The sequence below is a fragment of the Misgurnus anguillicaudatus genome, chromosome 22, assembly GCF_027580225.2.
Source record: "Misgurnus anguillicaudatus chromosome 22, ASM2758022v2, whole genome shotgun sequence".
NCBI classification, from domain to species: domain Eukaryota; kingdom Metazoa; phylum Chordata; class Actinopteri; order Cypriniformes; family Cobitidae; genus Misgurnus; species Misgurnus anguillicaudatus.
In genome coordinates this window covers 28,183,364-28,199,530 of record NC_073358.2, presented here as the reverse complement: position 1 = coordinate 28,199,530, position 16,167 = coordinate 28,183,364, and the positions used below count along the sequence as shown (strand labels likewise).

The window sequence follows — 16,167 nt, the reverse complement described above, 5'->3', positions numbered from 1 at the left end:
TTATTCAGACTACGTTATTTTAACAGGGTGAAAAGCTCAAATCACAATTAACAACTAACACACACAGCACTGAATCTTTTGCATCGATTTTCCAGTTACATAAGCATGTGCGTTTGTGTATTTTACCTTGACCAACACTATAGTTGACCAACACTATAAAAAATGCAGCATTTTTGTCAAATCAACATATATTTTTATGTTACTTTAACTTAAAAAATTAAGTTAAGCAACTACTTTTTATAAGTTATTTGAATTATTCACAGGTCAAAACTTAAAATACTAAGTTGAATTGACCTGCAAAACCAAGTTGTTCTAAATAGTTCACTGTGAACCATGACCTTCATTATTATGCTAAATTAATTGTAAAGGGATAAAAAAAGGTTGCTAAATTAAGAAATGAATTAGTTTTTCTAACTAATGAGGAATGAGTCAAACATCTCAGCATAAGAGAACATCACCCTACATTGTAAAAAAAATGGTTTTGCAAGTCAATTCAATCTACTATTTTAAGTTTTGGCTTGTGAAAAGTTGACATAACTTATAAAATTAAGTTGAAATTGTTTAACTTCATTTTTTAAGTTAAAGTAACAAAAATATATGTTGATTTGACAAAAATGCGTTGTAATTTTTACATTGAACAGTTTTACACAATTTCATTAGCACTACACCAACCAGACAAGCCAGAAACCTTGTGGTAATCTTTGACAACCAGCTGACCTATACTGATTACATCTCCTCAACACCATGCTCATTTTGTTCCCAGGTAAAAAATAATTTTATTAAAAATATACTTTAAAAAAGTGTACTAAGTATATTTTCTACATTACTATCATCACATCCAAGTATAGTTAAGTGAATTTAAGTATGTATTAACTTCAACTTAACATCTATTTGACTACACTTCAAGTGTAAATAGTATACTAAAATGGAACAACTTTTTTAAAACTTCAAAAATACATTAAGTACTACTAAAATACATTTTTCATACATAATTACATCTTTTTGGAAGTATACTTTTAAAAAGTACATATTAAATACTCTTTAAATAAAGCACAACAAGTAGATTAGAAGCATACTTGTTTTATACTTCATGTACTTCGATCATATTTCTAATACATTAAAGTATACCATTTTTTTTTACCTGGGTAGGGTTGCTACAATATAGACAAAACTTGACTCACACAAGTAAACACTCCTTATGTAAACCCCTGTGATGCTGATACTTTGGTAAGTGAATTGGACAACAGATTAAATTAATTCTTTTTGGAATTTCAGATGAACCCAAGCGCGGACGGTGATGGGATAGACAAAAAGACTATAATGTTGAAACAAGACAAAACAAAAGCCCATGTGGGGGTTAGATTTACATAATGACATCCCTACCCAAACCTAACTCTAACCCCAACGCCAGGTGACAACTGTTTCTAACCCCAACGCCAGGTGACAACTGTTTAATTTCGCGTACTCTAACCCTAAACCGACGCGAAAATTGTAAGAAAATAGGAGAAGAGAATGCAACGGACGTAATGATTTACATAATGACATCCCTACCCAAACCTAACTCTAACCCCAACGCCAGGTGACAACTGTTTCTAACCCCAACGCCAGGTGACAACTGTTTAATTTCGCGTACACTGTTTAATTTCGCATACACTGTTTAATTTTGCATAATCTAACCCTAAACCGACGCGAAAATGGTAAGAAAATAGGAGAAGAGAATGCAACGGACGTAATAGTATTGAAGTCCCCAGTTCGTCAAAAAATGACGCGAAAGGTATACCCTCCGCGTCACATATTGACGAATGGTCAAGTGTCGTCAAATATTGACGACATGGGGTGAGACTGTGTTAGAAAATCTAAGCAAGGTAACAAGTGGAAAACAGGTTATGGGAATGAACTAATAATTAACAATAAGCAGGAGAACGAGGCGGCGGGGACAACCCTTACGAAAAATAACCATGGTTTTACTATAGTTAAAAAACATGGTTATTGTAGTAAAACCATTGTAACCACAAAATAACCATGGTTTTGACAACCATGGTTTTCAAAAACCATGGTTAGTGTAGTAAAACTATGATGATAGTAATCAATACACCAAAGAAAACATGGTTACTACACTTTTACCACAATAAAACCATGGTTAATTTTCGTAAGGGAAGAGACGAGACACTGAAGGCACATGACCCGATATGCAAGGCCATGAGCCTCCACATAAAACATTGGACTGCCAGAACCCTGCCATAGACATAAATATTAAACAAGACACTTTGGCAGGATCCTGACAGTAACTGTAAAAAACATCAAAAGGATTTCTTTTGGAATCTTGCCATCCAACTAAAATGTTTCAATAAAAAACTTGTATATAGAAATGGGTTTGTCTTTAAAGCCAGTTCAAGTTGTGTCTTAAAAAGAAATCTTTATTATTTATACTTGGCCATTCATGAAATGCAGTCATTAACATTGATTCGCAGTTCACAGTGCTGATCCAAGTGTGCGCTGTGTTGGGCAACAACTGGTGTTTCAATACCAAAAACATATATTATTTACACTACAGTAATACCGCAAGCACAACCTCATGTACACACCAAATGACTCAACATTAAAAATTAACTGATACAGACAGAGAAAAGAGAAAGAGGGGTTTTCTGTTGATCTAATAGAGGGACAAGAAAAAGTGTTGAATTTGGCTGCTAAAGTGAAACTATAAACATGGACCTGACTGATCTTTGACCCTCAATAAAAAAACGTTTTGGAGTAAATTGGTGTATCTGGCTGCTAAACAAGTGTAACAACAAGAGGCATAAAGTGTTAAACGATGTGTTAAAAAGTGTTAAAATATACATAATGCACAGAGAATCACTGTTATAACACATGTGTAAATCAACACATCAATCAAAAAGCATTTCTAAACTGAACTGTCCTTTAGTATTGCATAGTATTGTAATCCTAATCCTCAATAGATGTTATCTAAGTGAAATGTGGATGACATTATGAGAGACAGTTCAGGCAGTTGATAGGTTTAGACGACAGAGACATCAGTGGATGAGAGAGAGGGAGCATAAAAGGGGATTTAAACACAATGAAGGAAATAAACTGAACAAAAGACAAAAGTGGCACCTGTAACTGAGGGTTTGTGTGTAAATACATTGATCAAGTTTGACTTGAACTATAATAGAAATGAGGTCAAAATCTATTCATGAAAAGATCAATGCACTAAAGCAAAATGTTGAATCAATATAATGAAATCAATTAGTATATTTATACTCATATGTAGTCCACGTGACACACATGTGATGTAGTGTTTTTTATATTTAGATTCAAAATACCTCGGAAAGAACAAATGAAAAGATCAAAGAACAATTTATTTCCAAGTGATCTGAGGAGATAACCTGCCTCATAGCACAGCATTAGAGATGAAAATACCCAGAGAAAGAGAGCGAGAGAGAGAGAGAGAGAGAGAGAGAGAGAGAGAGAGAGAGAGAGAGAGAGAGAGAGAGAGAGAGAGAGAGAGAGAGAGAGAAATCAGAAGGAATCACGTCAGAGGATGGAAAGCAGACCTCACTGCTCACAGCTAATATGGTACACTTCAATTCCCAGACAAAACGCACAGTCATACATACACACACAAATGCATGACACTGTCACTTTAGTTTAACATGATTAAGTATGCAAAACGTATAAACGTATACTTAATCGCACTATATTGAAACATGCATCACATATAAATAACTGTAATGTATATGATCAACCTTCAGATGGATTGTGGTATAAAATGTAATGGTGTGAATTTATTTAAATGTGATTCATGAGACCTTTAAATATGCATAAGCCTGGAATTGGTAATGACAGCACATTAGCCATGAATTAATTCTGAAAACAAATTAAGCATAAGTAGGTAAAATCATAACCACTTAAGAAAGAGTTTCAACCTAGCGGTGAGCCGTCAAAACATGAGGCCTGACTTGGTCAAATGAATGATAAACAAAGGATGACAGAGAAAGATGTAAATGGTAGACAGAATGAGACACCAATCATCTGGATATGTAGATCGTTCCCTTTCAAAGAAAAAAAAATGTTCACAACCATAAACCCCAAAGCATCAATCTAGAACCTTAACATTCACCTCTTTCTCTCCACATGGAAGCAGTCCCCTGCAGAGCAGTTCAATGCTGAATTGATTTATCAATGGTGCAGAATAACCTGCACATGGACAGGCCATTTAGATGCCCTTTTGACAGGTATGACTTCACACAAACATACACAAAGATTGACCCCCCCCAAGGTCACTGCACTGACGCATTGTGGAGAGTTGCTAACACGTGACAGCGGATTTTGTGAGCTGTGATTGGCTAGTTGGTTCAAGAGTGAAGCACCAGTGGACCCCGGTGTGTTGCTCATCATCAGACTTAGTTAGGTCATCTCTATGTTCAGACGACCTTCATTATTAATCAACACAGAATCAGAGAGGGAGGAATGTGTCTATTTTCCATACAGGTACATAAGGTAAGCATAAATATTGAGGCATCTGGCTTAGATCTGGTTTTGTGTATGAAGGAACTTCAGTTTTCATCCTTTTAGGCTTAAAAAAACATCATAATGTCCACATTTGTATTTGTGAGCCAGGTAAGCACAAAATACTCCAATCTCTGTGAATTTTTGGGGATGAGAGCACTTACAGTAGGTATAACAGCAGCTGGGTGTATAACATAGCACACTTTTCTTATTTACAGAAATATAAGATTTTATAGAACAGCTTTATGATAATAAACTATAAAAGTAACATACACAGAGACTTAGGCTTGCAGAAGCTTCACCAATGATAAATGAAGAGTTCAAATGCAAAAGACGGCAAACACCACTTCCATCAAAAATTAGACTGAATGCTCTCGACAAGTACTATACGTTTATCAAATACTTTCACGTCAAATCTGCTAAATCCTGCCCTGAGGCCATTCAGAAATACCGGTTTTAAGAGTCTGATAAAAATGCTAACTAACAAGATATCAAGCAAAGACACACTTTGCGGGTTTTGCATCTGAACTCTTCAAATCTTATATATTAGCATGGAAACCCTTGAGTCTATCATCCTGCTCAACTGAACCCTTAAAGGGGGACATATCATGAAATTTGAAAACAATAAACATCTGAAAATTCTCGGGCCAGCATCATATGTCCAAATTTCAGTCAAAACCGTTCTATTTCATCATAAACAATCTGAAAACAGGGCTTTAAGTGTAAAATACCGAACTTATCCTTTAAAGAAACCCATTGACATTTGGCTCATTTCATAAATCACTTTTTAAATGTTTCATTATATTTTTAAATGCCTGTGGTGAAAATCAAGTTTTAAAGCTGAAGAAATTACTGTAACGGTACATTCACACGGGGCGTAAGCGTTAACGCTTCCCATTCACTTTCAATGGGTGACGTCATGCGTGTGGATCCGTCGGCACCGTATCACTGCCGTTGCTCGCGGCAGAAAATGAATGTTTCTCAACTTTTAAACGGCAACGCGTGCGTCAGCCAATCAGATCGCCTTATGCAAATAACCTAGACAAAGCCAATCAATTACATTTATGGAAGACCGGAGCATGTATTGCGTCCACTGTGATTGGCTGCTGGCCACGCTTCGGACATGCCTTCCGTCAAGCGTTAACGCTTTCGCCCCGTGTGAATGTACCGTAACAGAAATAAACTTTTATATATGCTATTATGATGTTCAAAGTGATAAAATGGTTGACTAATGGGGGCCTTTTACATTTTCAAAAAAAATGGCCCTTAGATATAGAAAACACTTTATAACACCTTATAAATCTTGACTGTAGCTGACTGACCAGACACCATATATATATATGGGTCTAAATAACCTAACCTGCACACACCAGGATCTCTATAGGAAAAGCTCTGTAGCCTGTAAATTGGATATTAATCACAGTGGAATTATGGGGTTTGGAGCGGTGCATTCAGAGCTCACTGCAGTACTGTGACGAAATCTGTGTGGGCTGAGCTGGTTTTCCTCTCTTCGACATTTACAACCGAACACACTGTTTGAAGTCCAAAGGCTATTTTTATGCTGTGAAACCAACAAAAGGAAATTTACTGAAAAAACATCAAAAAACATCATAAACCCGCAAACCCCAGGCAGGGCCTTTAATGCAGTCGTGCAACTCCCTTGTCAGAGGATTAGTGTATTTTTCTTGTGTGAGAATGTTAACTGAATAAAACACAGTGCTCAGTACCGCAGTGCAGGTTTACTGTTAATACATTACCGAAAGTGGTGCTGATACTGATATTAGACGACTCTTTATAGTCAGTGGTAAAGGTGTGTGCGTGTCTTGAGGAATGACCAGGAAAAAGTGCTGTGACAGCAGAACTCAGCTGCTGCAGCTCAGCACTCCCCCCAACCTCCTGTCAAACACCACTCCACCCATAGAAAGGGATTCTCCTTCAGCTCCATTCATCTATTTTAATGATTGGTGTAGTTGTCCTGAGCAAATCTGAACAGTATACAAAAATGCCGGCATCTTACAATCTCTCACACACATATAATAGGCTTTCAAAATCCAATCAGCTCCTGCAGTTTTTTGTTTCGTTTTTATATTTCACATATACACATTCTTGAATAAGATGGTGGGAGATCTCAGACACATATTCATACACTGATACTGTACAGTGTGTGTAATGCTGAGTATCTCACATCTAGTATCTATGCATATGCATAAACATCATTTGTGGATTTTCATTTACATATGAGGAGCTCAAATTCAAAAAACCCTAAATGCCACGCCTTTCAAAAATGAGATATTGATACTAACCGAATGCTCTCGGCACGCTTTATGCTTTCATCAAATACTTTCGCTCTTAATGTGGAAGTTGTTGTATAAATTGTGCTTCTTGCAAGACTATCTCACATACTTCCCTATTCTGAGATCAATAGGTGGTCTGCATAAATTAAGTCCACACTGATCTTATTTTCCAAACACTCTTGACAGAGGATGCAAACATTCATCACGGTACAGACCGCAGCACAAAGGACAGAGCAACGCACAGCTGACCACCATACAGTACAAAGAGCAGACCGCCCAGAGATCACAGGAAATGAGTAACTGACAGAGCAGTGAAAACAGAGGCAGATGACATTGGAAAACTGGGATATGGGAGAAACAGTTAAATTCACGTTATCTCACACTCACTTCCCTTGAAGGAAATTGATTGACGGGATAGGATAGTTTTTTTTTTCTGAGGCATACTGTATCTTTCCTGCATGAAAAACTGCAATGCAGATAGAAAGAGAAAAAGCTGGGGGGGGGACTTTATTAAACCAGATTCTGTCAGAAATCACTGTACATCTCTTAAAGCCAGCACCTCATATGTTTCCCATATGGTCATGTAGACATGATTGTATTTCAGTCATGGTGGGTTTTGTTTTACCCTTAACTGACATAGAAACATTTCTTGCATGTAAAATTTTCATTAGGACGAAATGCAAAAGGAAACCTGCACACTTAATAAAAAACACAACACAACAATGAAAAACATTACACATTTCAGTTACGTGACCTTTCTCAATGCCTGATCATTTATCTGCTATTTTCCAGTAAAGCAGTGTCTTTAATTTCGTTTTCTATTTTTCATTGTTGGACTGTGCAGGCTTCCTTTGGCATTTTTGTACTTTTGGATCTTTTATTCTACACACCTCATTTTGGCGCAGTGTTTGTGTTTTCACAACTTATGACTTGCTTATCTAGTTATATATTATTTAATTATATGTATATGTATACACCTATATCTCTGTGTGTGTGTGTGTGTGTGTGTGTGTACCTGGTAATTATCACGTTGTGGGGACCAATTGTCCCCACAAAGATAGGAATACCAGTGTTTTTGTGACCTTGTGGGGACATTTTGATGTCCCCATGAGGAAACAAGCTTATAAATCAAACAAAATGATATTTTTTGAAAATGTGAAGTAGTAGAAGGGTTTCTGTGATGGTTGGGGTTAGGGAATGGGGTAGGTAAGGGGAATAGAATATACAGTTTGTATGGTATAAAATGCATTACGTCCCCACAAAACATGGAAACCAGAATGTGTGTGTGTGTGTGTGTGTGTGTGTGTGTGTGTGTGCGTGTGTGTGTGTGCGTGTGTGTGTGTGCGTGCGTGTGCTTGTCTGTGTACAGTACTGTGCAAAAGTCTTAGGCCACCATTAGATTTGTTGTTTTTGCAATTGTATAGTGATCATATATAATTATTTCCCAGTCTCTTTATTAGAATACAACCAGAAAATACAGGAAATGAGTATGTAGTATTAAAAACAGTATAAAGGTATACGCTAAAGTGTCATGTATTTAGGATAAACTCCCCTTCCACTTGAGCAATAGCAGGCAGCTGCAGGATCTCTTAACGTAAATGAAATTAAATAATTCTAATCGAATGACTTCAGGACTTCAGTCTCCTAAAAAATAAACTCAAGATGTGTTTCGTGCCAAGAGAGGTCACACTTACTGACTGTTGTTTTTTTGTGTGTGTTTTTTTCTTTATAATAAAATTGTTATATATATATATATATATATATATATATATATATATATATATATATATATATATATATATATATATATATATATATATATATATATATATATATATATATACACACACCTTTCTTTTGTCTCCAAAATAGTTTTATTTAAAATAAACAAAATCATCTTATGATGCCTCTATTCTATAGTTTATAGCTTGTAATGATACTAAAAAAAATGTGTCATAAAGAGATTTAGGTGTGTGTGTGTGTGTTTAGGAAGGCGTTTGATAAAGTACATTTCCAGTTATATAGCACATTCACCTTCAAAACATCTTTATATCGTATGTCTAATGACTCTTAAATCTGCTCTGTCACTCTGAATCATCCCTGCCCTGATCTAAAGTGGACTCGTGACTTATGATTAACACATGTTAAGGACAAAACACAATGTGTCCTTGCCTTAAACTATTTAATCTATCTTTAGTCTTTCTGTTGAAGAACATGCACACTTTCTCAAACGTAATTCTTTGAAGTTAAATAATAATCTCAATGTAAATAGCATGTTAAACTTAGAACATTTAAAAAGAAAGAATATAAATTAAAATATTTTAGTAAATAGTTTTTACTGCTCAATTTTAGCATTAGCACGCTTTGTTTTCAAGCTAGTTCGTTCTTTAATTAATTCGTTTGTTCTTGAAAAGTATGGGGAATTCAGGTAGATTGACACATGACACATTGAGTTGACTGTTAAAAACCACCAGAATTCATCCTTAATTTAAACAGAAGACTTAAACAATGCCATCATCCAAAAGTGGTGAGAATTAATTCCTTTGTTTACCAGAGAGAATGACACAAATATGAAATTAAAATATACACCGCCATCTAGTGTATGATATGATTAAAATACACTTAAATGTATTTGCAAAGCATTAAAATTGTAAAGTCATGCATTCTTGAAAAAGCGCCAAATTAGTTTAGAAAATGGTGTTTCTCTTTGGAACAAACCCAAAATGCTAATTTAATTAAATTTACTACAAAATAAATAAAGTCGGTACAAAAATAAATTATATTTTCGTACCTTGCTTGTAAGTGCAGCTTAACCTTTAAAATCATCGAAAGTCTGCAACAAAATCCCAAAGGGATGGGGTTTCCAAAAACTACTAATGTAAAATATTTACTGTAAGTTAGTAGACGTACTGCACGTGCGCAATCTCCGAGCTTTACCCATGCGCATGCGCATGCCCTGTGGTGTCCGGTTACAAAAGCAGCTTTGGGAATTCCCCAGGAAAACACCTACGCAGCCACACGGCCTTTTCTGGGCAAACTGGGCACAACACCAAGCCGCTCACAAGGTGAGCAATTTGTAGTTTTATAATGCTCCGGACATGGAGGGAGTCTGAGGCTTGTGCGACAGCGCTCGCCGCTGTTGTTCGGAATTTTGTCCAGGAAAAGCTCCTCTAGTTTCCCTAAAAATCATCAACGCTGTCATACTGAAACCGTTGGGGGATATTAGTGAAAACAGTGCAGTTGTGCGTTAGGAAAAGCAGCTTCTCTCGTTACAACGGCTGTTTCTTGTGAGTACGGGTGATTCAGCTAGATGGAGGGGACGCAAGATATTTACGATGAAGCTCGGAGACAGAGTGCACGGCCTGGACCGAGCTACATGATGGCGAAACAGGGAGCGGTGGATACTGTCCCGGAGGACTGGTGTGACAGCGGGCTGGATTCCTTCAGTGAGGTCGGACTCGAATTTGAGGCTCCGTACGTGTCTTACACCGAGGCCGAACAGATATGGACACCTGGACGGTCTGTGTCTGACATACCTCCTCCAGATGGGTCAGAAAACAGGAGCACCATGGAATGTATGTCGATTGGTGGCGGGGAGAGACTCGATTCTGCAATCGGGGACTCGATTAATGAGGACGCGGTGATGGGATGTTTGTCTGATGGCATTGGTACCATGATTCTCAGCGAGCCCGCGAGCACAGAAGCACTGACGGCATCAAAGCCTGAGGTTAGGCGGCAGCGGAGGGAAGAGCTCATGAACATGTTGACTTTTCTTTCGGAGGATGGGGACACGTAAGTCTTAAGTTTTTCTGTTTACAAAGAAAGGTTTTTTTAGTTAGAAAATGAACCATGGTTTTACTATAGTGACCATATATACAAGAAAAAAATACTTTTGTATACTATAGCAATGTAGTAAAATTAGGAAATATTTAAGTATGCTACATTATTTACTACACCTTAACAATTTACTATAGTAAAGTGCAATGCTCCTCCATAATATGCTATATGCATATTCTATAAAGCTTAATCAATAGTATAATTACTATAATAAATTAAAGTATACTACAATTTACCACAGTGTTTTTTCACATGGGATTTGAAGGAAACTATAGTAACCCCATATATAGTATTGCTCAATATTGTAATCATTAATCATTAAAAACAAGTAAAACAAATAATCCAATCCAATCCATGTTTATTTATTAAGGACCTTAAAAACAAAACTGTTGACCAAAGTGCTGAACACAGTCCATAAAAAACTATAACACTGATAGTCTATATGCAACAAAAACATGATAACTTTTACTATAATAAAACCATAGATAGTTTCTTGCCTTTGTGTCATCTTGATCTTTAAAGGTGCAGTGTGTAATTTTTTTAGAAAGATCTCTTGACAGAAATGCAAAATATTATACAAAACTATATTATCAGTGGTGTATAAAGACCTTTTTATATTGAACCGTTATGTTTTTATTACCTTAGAATGAGACGTTTTTATCTACATACACCAACGGTCCCCTTACGTGGAAGTCGCCATTTTGTTCCGCCATGTTTCTACAGAAGCCCTTAATGGATAAACTTTTTTTACTAACTTGTCTCCGACGATACGTGTTTTTCTGGTGGCGGCTACCGTGGCTTCTCTATGCGTTTCAAAAGCGAGGGGTGAGCGGTGGACTGAGCCGTTGGTTGCAATTCGCAACCTCACCACTAGATGCTGCTAAAATTTACACACTGCACCTTTAAATGCTGTATGAAGAAGTAATATACTTTTTTGTATTACTATAGGAAACAGTAAATTTTATATTACAATACTTCTACTATAGTATAGTTTAATTACTACAACATATAACAGTATTCTGTAGTATTCTAGATTATTATAGTATTATAACACTTAATTTTACTAGTTTACTATAAATACTATAGTATACTACGTAATTGTTTTATACTTTTACTGTTGTCTACATGTGAACTTCTCTCTTGTTTCTCAGGGTGCTTCATTTGGCGCTGATTCATGAACAGTGGTCTGTTGTTAACTGCCTGCTTGAAGAAATTTCATTGAACACTAACTGGACTCCGTACTTGGACATCCAAAATGACCTCGGTCAGGTAAATGGCACATTGGCATGCATGCATGTTTGTGGTTGTTTGCATGTTCCCTGTCCTTAACTAACCTAACTTTATCCACCCACTGGGTAAATTTCTTTGCTCAGACGGCTTTACATTTAGCAGTCATCGTAGACCAGAGTGAGTGTGTTCGGGCACTGTTGTGCTGTGGGGCTAATGCGGACCTTCAAGAGAGAGGGGGTAACACTCCTTTGCATTTAGCTGTAAGAGAGCATCGCATAGAGTGTGTGAGAGAGCTGACCAGCTGTTCACGGACCACCCCGGAGCACCTGAGCATCACCAATTATGCAGGTATGAACTCAAGAAAACGTATAAGTTGAATGGCAGTACAATATAAAATTTGAGTGTGCACCCTGTATACAGATTCTATGCACCCATGCCCCTTTCATTTTCTGTCTCCTCTTTGAAAGGTATGAGTGCACTGCACATGGCCGTACAGAGGGGCAATTGTGACATCATCAAAATGCTGCTGGAGGCGGGAGCAGATGCCAATCAGAGGGTGAGAGGGTGTTTATTATAAAACTGAACAAGTACTACACTCTAAAAAAATATGGTGCTAAATAACGCTAAAAGCTTGTAGTCATTGGGGAACCCTTTTTAGTGCTATAAAGTACCTATGGAGAACCATACGGGGTGATATAGCACCATACGGGGTGATATAGCAGCGTCTGTATAGCACAATATGGTTCTACATAGGTGTATATGGCACTTAAAATGGTTCCCCTATAATTACGAGCCAATGAACCACTTTTAGTGGTATTTAGCACGTCAACCGGCCCAGGAAGTAAACTGTTGCCTACAATCCGTGTGTTTGTTGAAGTCCAAGAAAAGAGATTTACGTTGGAAGCGATATCTTGTGACATCGTATACTTTGGAATTTGTATCTTTGTATTTGTAACATGTACTAATACACACTTACACACCAAAGGAAGTGTAAAATTGTGAATCGGATAATTGGTGCACTTTAAATTTAAATTGGTGGTAGATAAGAGCAAAAGATTAACTTTTGACAAAATTTTGTCAATCTGACTGAATTTAAAACCTACCAACCTGCCAAATGGACATTCAAAATTAGCCCAAAAGCATCCCAATGACTTCTCACAGCCCAAATACCAATAACTCATAATCAAAATCCTTTTTCTTGCTTTATGTAATGTAACGTTATGAAATACATGAACACTGCAGAATGTACAGTGCGTGACCCCATTACCTTAACTGTGCGTTCACACCAGATGCGGAAGAGGCAGCAAAAACGTGCTATTCGTGCATAGTTGGATGCTTGAACATTTTGAGTTTACTAGCTTCATTCTCGCATGAAATTCTAGTCATTCATGCACAGTAAATTTGCATCATGGGAGGGGCTTCCTAGGTGGGCAGATCCACCCACTCCAGTCCTTTCTAAGCAAATGTTCATATAGGCACTTTGTTTACTAATCGACATGATTTGAATATCATACATATATATTCTCGCCTAAACTAATCTTAAAACTACACTTTGTGTCTCGGTCATATTGAGAAACGGCTATTCCGTCTATTGAGTAATTAGAACATTGCTCAAATTGAGTAAACTTACCAGATTGTTTGACCTCCTCACTAACTTTCTTCCAAACAAGATCCTTTTAATTCCTGTAAAAGTACAAAGATGCCTCTGCTCGCTTCCTGTAATCACGTCACTACTAGAGCAAGCTCCTGATTGGTTAGCGCGGTTCCCGCAGATCACGTGTCAATGCTCGAAACGCTCAATTCATGCCGCACCATCACAGGATGCCTATTCGGGTCTTCGCATTGACTTAACATGTAAATTTCTCCTGCTTGCCACCTCTTCCGCGTCTGGTGTGAACGCACAGTTAATATTACGTGTTGCCATTGTCTTGCTATTGCATGTTTCTGTGAGGAGAATCATGTGATACGTAAATATGAGGTAAATATAAGACGTAACCTTAAGCGCAATTCTTCTGCGCATGTTGCCAAGGTATTTTTTGCATCTGAGTGAGAAAATACTACGATTCACGGGTTTACATGCGTATTTAAACCCCTTTCAATACATTGAAATTCGTATTGATTAAGGTGTTTACATAGACTTTTCAATCCGATTGAGGCATCAATACAAACGGATTATTTGGTTGCATGTAAAGTACCCATCTCGGTTTCGACCACTTACCTGTGGGAGCATTCCCTTGGACGGAAAGAGACCCTATCTAATTCATTGGTTCCAAAAGAAACCAATGTTTTCATGTTTTTTTATTATCCAATTTTGATTTTGCAGGATCTTGGCTCAGGTCGGTCTCCATTGCATTTGGCAGTGGAAGGTCAGAGGCCAGAAGTAGTGGAGCTGTTATTAAGTGCTGGTGCAAGGGTGAATCAGCGCTCATATGCAGGCCATACCCCGCTCTATTGTGCCCTCTACAGAACAAACAAAGAGGTGCAGGCCCTACTTAGTGCCAATGGGGCCACATATACACAGGAGGATGAGGAAAAGGAGTATAGAGAGAGTGATGAGGTTAGAGACACGCAGCACATTCACTAACTCAAGATGGGTTAAAAGTTGTTTCTGTGCTAATTCTTGCTCTATATCCATCACAGGAGGAGTTTGACGATGTCATCATTAATGGACAGCGAGTTATGTAAAAAGGACACTACTCTGGACACTTCTGATAGATTTTGGTGTCTGAGTGTTTGTTGTGGAGGTGTATGTATGTCTTGAGTGTGTGTGAAATGTGTTTTCAATGGTACAGTATGATATCATTATGCTGGTGTGTTTTCAGGCTGCTGGAGTCCAAATGTCGTGAAAGATGACTTAAAAATATTTCAAAAGTAGCAAACAAAATATAAAAAACGAAGGCAGCTTTTAATTTAGTGAATCTTTTTTGGCTTATCTTGCGTGCATCATATTTAGCAACCTGACTCGCTGCATACCAAACACCTGACACCTTACGCTATGTGTACACTAAATGCCTGACTGATGCTTAATGGTGGATTCAGTAGATTCATGTGATGATGACACACCAGATCGCAGTGGTTCTCATTTTTTTTAAACTAAATTATTAGTTGGATTTTTAGCAGGGAAAACTTTGAAGAGAAACAAAAATACTTCACTACTTTTATCTCTATAACAGCTATAAGTTGTGCTTTTTTTGTGCGGATTGTCGCTGTTTTCATGGTGACTTCTCAGTTGTCCAGTGTGTGCATTTACAGTGGATGTTATTTCTTGCTTTTCCTGGGGCTTAGGGGTGAACGTAGGATAGAGGAAGAGAAGTGGATATGTTGAGTAGATGGTTGAACAGTAGGCTAAACATTAATAAAAGTGTTTCTATCTGCAACAATTTGAGATTTCATAATATATAAAATTCAGAGCACTTACTGTAACATCAATGCCATTAGTTAACTTAGCGACCGCATCGGATCTCACAGTATAATCAGCCACCTCAAACTCACAACTTCTCTAAATACACAAAATAAAGGGGTGTTGGTACTCCAGATTTAACTTGCATCTAACAGTGATGCTACATTTTGTCCTGCATGAGCAATTCCAAATGATTTAGCAAACACATGACAGTAATTGAATTATTTATGGCCTAAAAAGACGCAATCAGAGTTCTGACTGACTGGGTTCAATTACAGAATGACACTTTCATTGGTGTCATTATGGTTGTAGAGATTTACACTCATCCCTTTATAACCATATATAAGATTTTCTGTTTTCCTGGGGTGAACATAGAGATAATGATTATGATTGGTGCCCTTTGTTGATAATATGTTAGAAACTCCTCTTTTAAAAATGTTACAGATATTGAGGGCTCCTTATACTTGTATTTGTCCTCTGTGAGTTGATTGTATACTGTTGACAAACTAACTGTCGTCCTGTTTCAATGATAAGGTCAATGGTTATTTGGCTATTAAGAACACAACGTTGGTTTGACCTTGGATGAGGACAAAGTATTTCAGTTTAGAGGAATTAATGACAGTGTGGCTTGAAACAAGAATGTCTTAAAGATAGCTATGTGCAGTTTAATTTCTGATTAAGTTTCTGATCGGTGTGTTATGAAACAGTCTGCAGAGTGTTGGATCTTTATTCTGTACATATTTTGCTTTATTTGGTGATGGATAACGTGGCTGAAAATCATTTAGAAACCATTGACATGGACAATAAACAAATGAGTATAAATGATGAGATGATTTGAATCTTTTGTTTATACAATGCACTTGCTCACACGCAAGAATGAATACACACATTTCT

At 37.2% G+C, this 16,167-nt stretch overlaps 1 protein-coding gene across 1 annotated transcript; it reads left to right on the top strand.

Annotated features, from left to right (window-relative positions):
• Positions 1-9,772: 9,772 nt before the first annotated feature.
• nfkbib (nuclear factor of kappa light polypeptide gene enhancer in B-cells inhibitor, beta) lies at positions 9,773-16,096 on the top strand. The gene is made up of 6 exons (XM_055199732.2): positions 9,773-10,598; positions 11,795-11,912; positions 12,017-12,221; positions 12,341-12,429; positions 14,197-14,430; positions 14,514-16,096. Exons 1-6 carry the CDS (start codon positions 10,117-10,119, stop codon positions 14,556-14,558), a joined length of 1,173 nt encoding a protein of 390 aa, XP_055055707.1. The 5' UTR covers positions 9,773-10,116; the 3' UTR covers positions 14,559-16,096.
• Positions 16,097-16,167: the final 71 nt, after the last annotated feature.